Source organism: Lontra canadensis, unplaced genomic scaffold (genome assembly GCF_010015895.1).
Source record: "Lontra canadensis isolate GAN:19392208 unplaced genomic scaffold, GSC_riverotter_1.0 scaffold191, whole genome shotgun sequence".
In the NCBI taxonomy this organism is placed as follows: Eukaryota; Metazoa; Chordata; class Mammalia; order Carnivora; family Mustelidae; genus Lontra; species Lontra canadensis.
The window spans coordinates 1,039,198-1,051,507 of record NW_022631185.1 but is presented as its reverse complement, the minus strand read 5'-3'; the positions used below and the strand labels follow the sequence as shown (position 1 = coordinate 1,051,507).

At 48.2% G+C, this 12,310-nt stretch overlaps 1 protein-coding gene across 6 annotated transcripts in view; it reads left to right on the top strand.

Moving 5' to 3' along the window:
• Positions 1–12,310, top strand: part of ZNF671 (zinc finger protein 671) — a 175,296-nt gene that overhangs the window by 14,756 nt on the left and 148,230 nt on the right. For 3 of the 6 annotated variants that reach the window (XM_032847688.1, XM_032847686.1, XM_032847687.1), the window contains 2 exons: positions 5,456–5,578; positions 6,454–7,923. The exons of 2 other annotated variants lie outside the window; for them this stretch is intronic. In XM_032847688.1, coding sequence (XP_032703579.1) covers positions 5,533–5,578; positions 6,454–7,661 — 1,254 coding nt within the window. In that variant the 5' untranslated portion in view covers positions 5,456–5,532 and the 3' untranslated portion in view covers positions 7,662–7,923. Of the gene's footprint in view, positions 1–4,673; positions 4,697–5,455; positions 5,579–6,453; positions 7,924–12,310 lie in introns of those variants that run through there. One more of the 6 variants, XM_032847689.1, reaches the window with a different exon arrangement.

Here is a 12,310-nt window from a genome sequence, read left to right as displayed (position 1 = left end):
CCATCTGCTGATGACCCTGGCTTTCTTCCTGAGTGGTGGTTACTACAATACCCAGAAGGCTCTGCTTTGTGAGGTAGCAACTTCCTGCCAGTGATGGCCCAGGAGAAGGGGTCTTTTTCTGTCTGTGCTTCAGTCACAGCAGAACTTCTGGAGTCATCTTCGTGGTGGCTCTGTTGTTTTGTTTTGTTGGTTTGTTTTCAGAGAGGACTGTGTATTGGGAGGCAGGTGGGCCAACCTGGGAGACTTGCTCAGAGAGTTAAGGCAGGCTTCCCACAGGCAGAGGGGACAGCTGACTGCTAAGAAACTATGGTTAGTCAGAGATCATGGAGGCCCCCCCCAACCAGAGGGCAGGGTTCAGATTAAGTCAAATGGTGTGAAACCTTGTGCAGGAAATCAAGGGAATCCTAAATTCTGCCTCTCTAACATGACCAAAGCTATAGCACAGAAAGGTGCACAGAGGCCCTTTGAGCTGTGGAGGAAAGTCATGGGCACTGATTGAATATGCTTAGCTGCGAGAATGATCCCCTTCGGGCAACCCCAGGAGACCCGGGGGACTCTAAAGCCTCTATCCAGACACACAGTCAGTAAAACAGGTGCGAACTGCACTTAGTTGTGCTGCCAGCCTGGGCACAGTTATCCAAGCTGCTTTCATCTTTTCCCATCCTGGGAAGAAGGATTCAAAAAAAGGATTTTAAAATGTGTTGCTTCTTCTAAAATCAACATCCTAGTAACTTGGCTAAGCCTGTGCAGCTGGTGGCACAGAGGCACCCTTCCTGGCCGTGGCCCTACAAGTCAGCTGCATAAGGCCACTGGGCTGATGCTGGCTAAGCACACAAAGGTTAGTGGTTAAGAGGCAGCAGTGTCAAGGTCATTGTCCCACCCCAGCCCCCACCAGAGGTCACATGCTGGAAAAGTCCTGTCTTGAGCACACTTTCTTGTAGAGCCTAATGTCCTCAGATTTAGGAGGGGGTCCTGAAGTTTCCTGGGTTGGGCCCAGGGATGGGGGAATGCTGTGATGTGAAGACCACTGATGGCATTCAGAAAGACAGGGAAGGAGGTGGCAAACTTGCCTCAGAACATCAGGGTGAAGCCAGTGAGTGTGACCTGGTTCCAGAGGAGAATCACAAAACTCCAGAGCCCCACCCCCATCCCAGAGGAGACAATGAAAGAGACAAGGAAGACAGAGCCCACAGTTCACTTGCACTACAAGTGGAGGTCTTCACACACCTTGGACACCACGACAAGGTCCAAGCCCAAATGGCAGCCATCATGGTGGCTATTCTGGCTACCGCTTTTCTTGCCCCTGTGCTGTAAGATTATTAGAGCCCCATGTGGTATGTTGGTTTCTAGGGGTGTAGAGTGACCAAGGGGAGCACTAGCATCTCCATCTCCAGCCATTGTGCTGCTGCCCCTGTTTTATCCACAGGCTCCAGGAAGGACTGAGCTCATGGCTGTGTGCTCACCTTCCTTCAGATGGGATTCGTCTTCCTTCATTCCGTCCACGGAATTAAGTCTGTGGGCCCTGAGGACATGGACTCAATCCAAACAAGCAGTTACGTGGAGAGATTCCCCAGCAGGACCCAGAGAGATAAACCCATCGTAGGCAGGTCGAGGCGCTTGGAGGTGAGGCTGAGCTGTGTTCAACACACCACAGGTATCATTCCTTTCGGGTGGAGACAGCAGAGGGCCAGGATCGAAGCCAAAAGGGTGAGCTCAGCCTCTGTTCTGAGGGCGGCGGGAGCCATGCGGAGCTTGGAGCAGGCTCAGCAGGCTCCCCTGCTGCAGACTGCGGAAGATGGTGGAGGGCTGGGGTGCTGGTGGCGGCGGGGGTGGAAATAAAAGAAGCCCACCCAGTGGGGAACAAGCAAAGGCTATTGATTCAGACCTTGCTGGTACCAGCACTTTGGCTGAGACTTAGAGGCAGGCAAGGCGGTGGGAAAGCTGACTGGCCCAGATGAGAAGCGGGCACAGAAGTTCGGGAAGATGGCGCTTTCTACTGGCTCTTGTCGCTCCGGGTCAGTCGCTGCAGTGGTTGTGGTTTGGCTTCTGCCGGTTGTTGCAGAGGTGTGTGTTATGTTTGTACTTGTCCGGTTTTTTTTAAACTTTATTTTTATTTATTTTAATCTTAGTCGAAGTACAGTTGACGTATTAGTTTCAGGTGTACAGTATAGTGTTAACCGTAAAAATAAAACTGCCAGTTATTTTGTCAGCAGGAGATGGGTTTATTTGGGACTGGCAGGAGAACTGCCGGTCAGGCACACTATGACAAAACCATCTGCAAGTCTCCCAAACAGAGGAGAGCAATCCGCTTCTTAGGGGAAAGGGGGAAGCTGGGAAGGTTCTTACAAAAAGGCCGCTGAAATAATCTGGGAGTTTGAAGGATAGTTGCTTCCCATTGGCTGGGCTGAGAGCTGTGCTCCTCTCTCATTGGCTGGGCTGAGAGTGTGATCCTCTCACGTTGGTTGGGCTGAGAACTGTGATCCTCTCTCATTGGCTGGGCTGTTGGGACGAGGTTGAGGAAAGGCTTTCCCCCTTATGGGATAGGATAGCGGTTTCCATGTGCGAGGTCTGTCTCCTCTTGTGTTTGCAGATGCGGCTGAGTGGTCAGGCATCTGAAAGGCCCCCTTCCCACACCTCCCAAGTCCATTTTAGTGAGGTTTCCCTTGTTAATTTTCACAGTAGTGATTTAATAGTTAAATATGTTATGAATGCTCAGCAAGATAAGTGTAGTCACTGTACAAAATTATTACAATATTATTGACTATTTCTTATACTTTTCACCCCATGGCTTATTTTATAACTGGAAGAATGCTATATTTATATGTGATCACACCGCAGGAGATCCAAGGAGACTGGGCCTGTAGTTCTAATGAGTATTGATGAGCTGTGTCAGAGTGATTGCTACGAAGGGGGCAGAACAGGTTGTTTTCTGTTACTTTACTCGGGCCTGTTTTGTTTACCAAAGTGCGTTGTGGGAGGTAGCGGGGAGGAAGAGAAGACTCATAGTTGTGAACATGCCGCGGCGGGCAACCGAACGGGCGACATCAGTTGTCAAATGGATGTTCAAAGGATTAGGTGGGGATAGGAAGTTCAGACTGTGAGGGCACAGCATGTGTATAATAGATAAAATAATGGCTTCCCACACCATCCATGTTCTTTTTTTTTTTTAACATTAGTTTACATTTTTTTAAAGATTTTATTTATGTATTCAGCAGAGAAAGATCACAAGTAGGCAGAGAGTCGACAGAGGGAGGGGGGAAGCAGGCTCTCCACTGAGCAGAGAGAGCCAGATGCGGGACTCGATCCTAGGACCCTGATATCATGACCTGGGCAGAAGGTAGAGGCTTTAACCCACTGAGCCACCCAGGCGCCCCGGCCATCCATGGTCTAATCCCTTGAACCTCTGGCTGTGTTACCTCATGTGGCAAAAGGGATTTTACGTGTGTGATTAAATTAAGTATATTAACAACATGAAGAGATTACCACTGGGCCCAGTGTATTTGCAGGAGGATAGAGTCAGAGAAGATTTCAGGAAGTAAACAGGTCAGAGTGATAATAATTGCTGGCTTTGAAGTTGAAGAAGGGGCAGGGAGTCAAGGAATGCAAAAGGTCTTGAGAAATCGGGAAAGATAAAGAAAGATTTTTTTTGTAGAACTGCCAGAAGGAACACGATCCTGATGACATCTTGATCTTATCCTGGTGAATCCCATTTTGGATTTATAATCTTTACAACTGTAAGAAGAAAAATTTTTGTTCATGTACGCTGCAGAGCTGGTAATGATTTGTCACAGCAGCTACAGGAAACTATGAGTGTGCAGTGGAGAACTGGAAGAAGGCTGAGGGTACCTGAAATATGTGTGTAGTCCTGGGTGCCTGAGACTGAAGAGAAGGTCCAGATCGGGAGGTCTTCAAGCAGGACTGGGGGCTTTCCTTTGGCAGTTGGGACCACTGGAGGTTTGGGGCAGGATGGGATCCCAGTTAAATGCTTGGTATTGCCAAGCATTCTCTCCACGCTGTGTGCAGAGTGACATGTGAGGAGTCTGGTGTGCTGTCTGTGGTATGGGGGAGAAGAGTCGTGGTGGGTAACAGAAGCTGCGTGAGAGGTGTAGTCTGAGAAGTGATGTGCACAATAGGAGTGAGTGGGAACTGATGGTCCTGTAGCCCCGTTCCCAGGGGCTTCTGTGAGAACAGGGAGCCGGGCTTATGTCCTGGCATGATTTAGGGTCCCCCCGGGGGATTGGCTAGCACGTGGGGAAGAGGGTGAGCATGACGTTGTTGTGGGTAGACAGAGTGGGGATACTCAGTCAAGAGACTTCCTGGACCGTGCTGGCCATGTCATTGCAGGTCTGTGTGATCTCTGAGGACATTTTTGTGTCCTTCTCCCGGGAAGAATGGATGCTCCTTGATGATTCTCAGAGACTTTTATTTTTTTTTATTTTATTTTTTTTTTAAGATTTTATTTATTTATTTGACAGAGAGAGATCACAAGTAGACAGAGAGGCAGGCAGAGAGAGAGAGAGGGAAGCAGGCTCCCTGCTGAGCAGAGAGCCCGATGCGGGACTCGATCCCAGGACCCTGAGATCATGACCTGAGCCGAAAACAGCGGCTTAACCCACTGAGCCACCCAGGCGCCCCTCTCAGAGACTTTTATATCAGGATGTGATGCTGGAGAACTTTGCACTTTTAGTCTCACTGTGTAAGGTCTGCATGCCAGTCCCATCTGCTTTTTCTTTTTCTCCAGGGTCTGCTCTGTCCTTCCCATGGGCAGGTCATAGGCGCTGCTTCCTTGCCAGGTTTCCTGGAGTAGTGGCTGTGGGTGCCCGGTTTGCGCTGTATGGAGTGTTCTCATCTCCTAACGAGCCAGTCCTGAAGCCTTGCAGTGAAGGGTTGAGAGGCATGAGGTGTGGTTTGCCCAGTGGATCCCATAGTCGTGCTCCTTTTGGGGGCCTGGTGAATCTGTCCAGAATGATGGCACTGCTATGCCTAAGGTTCTGCTCCCTTTCTCTAGGGGACATTTTCTGGAGCTTAATTGTACCAGGAGTTACAGGTACTCACGAAGTCACTACTTACGGGTATCTTTGTGCAGTTCCTCCAAAACCTTCCTTCAAGGTTTAAAAAAAAATTTTGTAAAGATTTTATTTATTCATTTTAGACAGACAGAGAGAGCATTAGTGGGGCAAGGGGCAGAAGGAAAGGGAGAGACTCCCAAGCAGATTCCATGCTGAGTGCAAAGCCCAACGTGGGGCTTGATACCACGACCCCAAGATAATGACCTGAGCTGAAACCGAGTCAGACATTCAACCAACTGAGCCACCCGGGCGCCCTCCCCCACCCCACTGCCAAGGTTGTGTTTTTTTGTTTTGTTTTGGTAATAATTTTTTTTAACTTACGGAGTCTCATAGGATGCCTTGCTCTGGCCAGTAGTGGCTGCTCACCTGTCATTTGTCTCTCTTAGGAATTACATCCTCCAGATCGCACTTAGTCACCCCAGTGGAGCAGAGGGCAGATCCCCAGATAGCTGACCAAGTGGATATGGCTCCAGCCACAGAAAGGAAGACTCGGAAGGGACCTGGACCTGGTGAGTGGATGCGAGGGAAGGGCATGATATCAAGGTTGGATTCAAAACTAGCAGTACTAACTTTTCATACCAGTGTTTGGCTTCAAGGCTGCTGGCTACACTGTATTTCTACCCATCCTTCCCCATTCTTGATACTGCAGCTTATCTCCTGTCTGCTTCTAGGCCCCTGCCGTGTTCTATCTGCCCGGCATCCAGGCCACCCCCACCCACCCCGGGTCTGCAGTGTTCTGCAACATTGGCCTACATTTAACGTGTCATGAGATGTGCACACCCCCTTAAATGACCCTTGAGGGGCGCCTGGGTTGCTCAGTGGTTAAAGCCCCTGCCTTCAGCTCCGGTCATGATCCCAGGGTCCTGGGATCGAGCCCCGCATTGGGCTCTCTGCCCAGCAGGGAGCCTGCCTCCTCCTCTCTCTCTCTCTCTCTCTCTCTCTGCTGCCTCTCTGCCTACTTGTGATCTGTCTGTCAAATAAATAAATAAAAATCTTTAAATAAAAAAAATAAAAAATAAAGAAAAATAAATAAATAAATAACCCTTGAGTCCCAGCTACACACTTGTTAGTGGGTCTTCCTAGGCTAGTGCGTGCCCTTCTGCATAGCACTCTCCCATCTCCACAGCCAGAGACCTACTGAAGCCACTTGCTGTTCTCTGTCCACATATCCTTGTCCTCAGAAGGCTCCCTTCATTCATTGACCTTTGGAGTCTCAGTTCTGCATTGCAACCCCTTCCTCAACCTTCCCCACCTTTCTTGTCCTATAAACGGCCCCACTGAGGTACTCCTGGGTGTGTCGCATACATCTTAACAATGGGGTCGCCCCTCCCAGTAAGTGTGACATGCATGTACCATGTGACATACAGTACTTCTCTGCTTCCAGGTGGTTGGTCTGCGGTGGAGGATGAGGCCATGTCCCCTGAGCAGAGTGTTTCTTTAGAAGGAGTGTCACCGGTCAGGACTCCAGTGGCAGGTCTGAAGCTCCATCCCTGGGATGTATCTGGCTCAATATTGAAAGAAATCTTATACCCGACTGAATACCAGGGGGAGGAAGCCAGGCTGGAACCACATAGTGGTGGGGCCTGTTGGAAGCCTCCTGGGCTCAAGGCAAACGTCCATCAGCACCACACTGCAGAGAAACCCTTCAGAAGAGATGAGGACTGTGGCTCTGCGAAAAGCTGTGGATTCTATGTGCCAGAGAAGACCTGTACACACAGTGAGGATAGAAGGGACTTTCCAGCCACTTCAGACCTTCTTCAGCACCAGGTCTCCCATATTAGGATGAGGCCCCACAAGAGGACGAGGCCTGGGGGAGCCCTTCACCCTGGACAGCAGCATCACAGGTGCTTCGAATGTGGGAAATTGTTCACCCGCAAAGACACGCTTACTCGGCACCAGAGAATCCATACTGGAGAAAGACCTTATGAGTGCAGCAAATGTGGGAAATTCTTTAGCCAAAGCTGTGACCTTTTTAAACATGAGACCATACACACTGGAGAAAGGCCTTATGAGTGCAGTGAATGTGGGAAATTCTTTAGACAAGTCTCTGGCCTGATTGAACACAGGCGAGTTCACACTGGTGAAAGACTCGACCAGTGCAGTAATTGTGGAAAATTCTTTAGTAGTAAGTCCAACCTCATTAGACACCAAGAAGTGCACACAGGGGCAAGGCCTTATGTATGCAGTACATGTGGGAAAGAGTTCAGCCGCAAACACACACTTGTTCTGCACCAGAGGACTCACACTGGAGAAAGGCCTTATGAGTGCAGCAAATGTGGGAAGGCCTTTAGCCAAAGTTCCCACCTTAATGTACACTGGAGAATACACAGCAGTGATTATGAGTGCAGCCGATGTGGGAAAGCCTTTAGCTGCATCTCTAAACTCATTCAGCACCAGAAGGTTCACTCTGGAGAGAATCCTTATGAGTGCAGCAGATGTGGGAAAGCCTTTACCCAAAGGCCAAATCTCATTCGGCACTGGAAAGTTCATACTGGAGAATGGCCCTACGTGTGCAGCAAATGCGGGAAAGAGTTTAACCGCAAACACACACTTGTTCTCCATCAGAAGATTCATACTGGAGAAAAGCCTTAATACCACAGCAGTTGCGGGAAATCCTTTAGCCAGTATCCCAACTTACTATCCATTTGCGAATTCCTGGCAGCAGAGCTAGGACAGCCTTTACCAAGGACCAAACTTTATCCAGCCCTGGAAAATCCACACCAGACAAAGGCCTCAGCAGTACAGGGAATGTGCCATCTCCATGTTCAGTGTAGCAGCTCTCGCCAGAGAGGAGCTGCGAGAGTAGGCTTTGTGAGGACACCATTGTTCAGAAGTGGTACCTCACACGTATGAACCTCTGGAGGCTCCTTGTAAATGCCTGGTACATCAGTGATATCAGGACCTGTGTGCGTATTGTAAATTGCCAAGGCCCTTTGTCAGTGCTAAAAGCCATCCCACTACTACCATCTGCCCGAATCCCGCGGTGCGTGTCGGTCACTCCAGCATGCTTAGGCAGGAGGACCTGTGCTGTCTCCACAGTCCCTAGAAGGAGTCATGATAGGCCTCCATGGTCCATGGGGGGGCTTATTTTCTTACTTTTGTCTGGGTTAGGCATGGAAAAAATCAGCACACAAGATGTGTTTTCCAGGTAGCTTACAAAGATTTATCCTCATGGACTTTCTCATCTCGTGTGATGCTCACTGTGGATGTGTGTAGTCTCATGGCCTTCAGCCCTGGAAGCACATACCTCACATCACTCGTGTGTGAGTGCAATAATAAAGGGCTTATTCTTGAGCTATTTTTATTTTTTTCAAGATTTTATTTATTTATTAGAGAGAGAGAGTCTGAGTGGGGTGGGGGGGGCAGAGCGAGAGGGAGTAGCAGGCTTTCCGCTGAGCAGGGAGCCCAACATGGGGCTCGATCCCAGGATCCTGGGATCATGACCTGAGCCGAAGGCAGACACTTAATTGACTGAGCAGTCCAGGCGCCCCCCGCCCTTGAGCTGCTTTTAATCTGGAGGGTTCTGCTCATTGTGTGGAGTGTGTTGAGGACACACCTGTGTTCTGCCAACATGAAAGGATAAAGTTTATGGGAGGCCCCAGTTTTCCATGTCTCGGGACACGATGATGGCAGAGAAAAGCTGTCACGCCAGGTTTGGCCTAATTTGAGTTGCCACCCAAAGTCTTCTAGGAAAGCCTTAGGAGCTTTGGGAGACCTGTCATGGCAGCCTTCAATTCCTGAGTCCCTAAGTAATCGTAGGAAGGGGGTTGTGACAACCTCCAGTGCATCTGAGAGCAGAGTGAGTTTGGTCTCTTGTCCCCATGGAATGTTTCATATCCCCAGACACTATTAAGAGGAGTCTGGCCTCTGGTACCTGGCAAGAAGTCTGAGTTGAGAATTCAGTAGGTGGGAGTCACTGGTGGGAAGACCTACAGGAGCTGGGTTGGGGCTATAATGGACACAGGAACAAAGCGCGATTAACACGGAGTCAGAGTGGTTGCAGCACCCTGGGAGGGCTCCCCACGACAGGCGCCTGCTCATAGTACTCCTGTATTGTGGCTGAGCAGGAGAAGATATAGAAATTTTCAGGACTTCCAGAGCTGTCTCCTCTGGCCAAGTTCCCTTGCAGGACAAATAACCCAAATATTTCGTGGATTCCCTTAGGCCATAGATGCCTCAGGTCAGAACTGTTGCTGTGGTGGCAGGAAAGTGGATTGAGATGGGAGATCTGGGATTCCAGGGATGTGGCTTTTGTGACTTATCCAATATTCTTTTTTTTTTTAAGGTTTTATTTATTTATTTTTCAGAGAAAGAGCACAAAGCAAGGAGAGTGGCAGGCAGAGGGAGAGGCAGGTTCCCTGCTGAGCCAGGAGACCGATGAGGGACTTGATCCTAGGACCCTGGAATCCCCACCTGAGCTGAAGGCAGATGCTCAACTGACCGAGTCACACAGGCGTCCCAACTTATTCAATGTTCTTGGTGACTCGTATAGAAACAGCTTTCCTGAGTTGCCAATTTATGCTGCCACTGAGGCAGGACTACCCCCAAGGCATGAGGAGAAAATGGAGTATTATAAGGTTGCCTAAAGGATTTAATTTGCCTTTTTCCTATTTGCTTAAGGTGGACTATGTTATTTATATGAGAACTCCTTTCTAATACCATCATTTTTTAAGTTTCCCTGTAATTACTATGTTAGCAGAATTCCCCATGTTCTGATATATTGTGCATTTGTTTCATCTAAGAATTAGTTTTAAATTGGACTGAAAAAGTTCCAGCTTTATTTCTAGGGACTTCTGAGTATCTGTCTTTGCCACTAAGACACCTGCTAAGATAAGGGCCATGTTGTTTAATATCCAAAAATTTCCCGACCACACCTTGTCCCTGTTCCGTTGCTGATGGTTTCCAACTGGCATAATGGTTAGATAGTTTGGCTTGACTGTGTTACCAGAGAGGCATAAAAACTCCTACTGGAATCTTCTGACTCTGGAAGCCAGTGTTCATCACTCACATATTTATGGTGTAATCTGGGAGTGAATCACAAGACTGTGTGAAGAAAAATCTGGGAAACTGCGTGGATGTTCGACCCCCAGCATGGCCCTGCATTTCCTTCTCTTGGTATGTTATATCCTTCGCTTTTAAGAAAACCTCCCATGAGTATGTTCTGTGGAGTCTTTCAAGTATTTTCAGGTATAATACTTGTGAAATGTTTCCAGTTCATGATGAGGATGGGATATTTAATATGACCCCTGATTCTAATTCAAATAATAGTGACTAAGCAGGGAGCACCTGCCTGGTTCAGTTGGTAGAGCATATGATTCTTGATCTCAGAGTTCAAACCCCACATTGAGTGTGGAGCCTACTTTAAAAAAAAAAATTGACTTAGTGCACAGGAAGCAAGATGACAGAGGCTGGTGAGGAAGGATTTTTGTTAACAGGTTGGTTTCCAGACCATCCCTGGGTTGGGTATGGATAAGGGATGTACTCAGAAATAGGAAGGAAAATAAATATGAGAACTGGAGTCTGTAGGTCCATGCTAAGTGGATTGCAAATCAAAGACAAACAGGGGATGTCAGCCAAGAATGTGATTCCTTGGTTGTATCCCCCACCCCTTTTCTAGTAAAAAGCATCAGAGTGTTGGGGTCCGTTATCAAAGGAACGAGACTGAGACAAAGTGAGAGTTATGCAAAGCTTTATTCTATGCCAAGCATCAGAAGTCAGACTGACTTGAGCCAAAATCCAGAGCTGGACCCTACATCCACTGAGCCACCCAGGTGCCCTGGTTGATTGACAGCAGTATTTCTCAATGTTTTCAGGAATGAAAAAACCATATTTTGGAGATAAAATCTTCAGAATGATCAAGCACATTGGTATAGCAGTCACATGCTCTGTTTGAGTCTATCTTTTCCAGACTTCTTAGAACCTTCTTCTCAAAGTTCTCAGAGGTTATAACCGTTTCTTAGCTTTTACCGATGTGTAGGGAGATGGGATATGGGATTCCTCATAACTATTTCTGCCACTGTCTCTAAACAGCTGAAGTCTGTATCTCACTGCTGGTTTATTCTGAGATAATTTCAAGTACTAAAGCAATAGTATTACCAGTGCCTGAAGAAAGAAGAATCACTTCCCGGCGAGAAGGTGAGATCATGGGGTGGCTCAGTGGGTTAAGGCCTATGCCTTCCGCTCAGGTCATGATCCCACGGTCCTGGGATTGAGCCCCACATCCGGCTCTCTGCTCAGCAGGGAGCCTGCTTCCCTTCCTCTCTCTGCCTGCCTCTCTGCCTACTTGTGATCTCTATCAAATGAATAAATAAAATCTTAAAAAAAGGGCGCCTGGGTGGCTCAGTGGGTTAAGCCTCTGCCTTCGGCTCAGGTCATGATCTCAGGGTCCTGGGATCGAGTCCCACATCGGGCTCTCTGCTCGGCAGGGAGCCTGCTTCCCTCTCTCTCTCTGCCTGCCTCTCTGTCTACTTGTGATCTTTCTCTGTCAAATAAATAAATAAAATCTTTAAAAAAAAATCTTAAAAAAAAAAAAGAAGGTGAGATCATTGGGTTCAGACAACCCTTCATTTCAGGGTTCAGAGTCTCCCTTTGCACACTTGCTCCAACTGAAAATGGCAAGACATGTTCGGTACCAAAAATAGCATCAGTTAAGCTGCACTATGTTTGGGATGATGTCAGACTCCTAAAAGGAATTAAGTACATCTGAGAATATGGAGTAAAAATATGTGGATAAAAGTGTTCTTTGATAGATGCAAGACAATCACTGTACAGGCGAAAGGGGTTTAGTGTGGCAACAGAGGCTGACAGCGTCATTGACCACTTCATTTTGGGTGGCCTACCATCCCTTGTCCTTCTTCAACGTCATGTACTGTATGGGGTGTGGAAGAGGAAACCACAGGCCACAAATGGAGCCGCTTTTTCTCCATCAGGTCACCAGACCAGGGCGGAATACCTAAGCTCAATGCATTTCCAACCTCCCCCAGAAATTTAGTTTTCAAGCTCAGTCAGGGATTTTCTGGTCAGCACCAAAAAGGTAGTTTGCCACAGGGATGGGTCCTTTCCATCCCCTAAAGAAAGATGAGGGATTTTCGTAGTAAGACTCTATTTTTTAGGGTGCCTGGGTGGCTCAGTGGGTTAAGGCCTCTGCCTTCCACTCAGGTCATGATCTTAGGATCCTGGGATCAAGCCCCACATCGGGCTCTCTGCTCAGTGGGGAGCCTGCTTCCTTTCCTCTCTCTCTG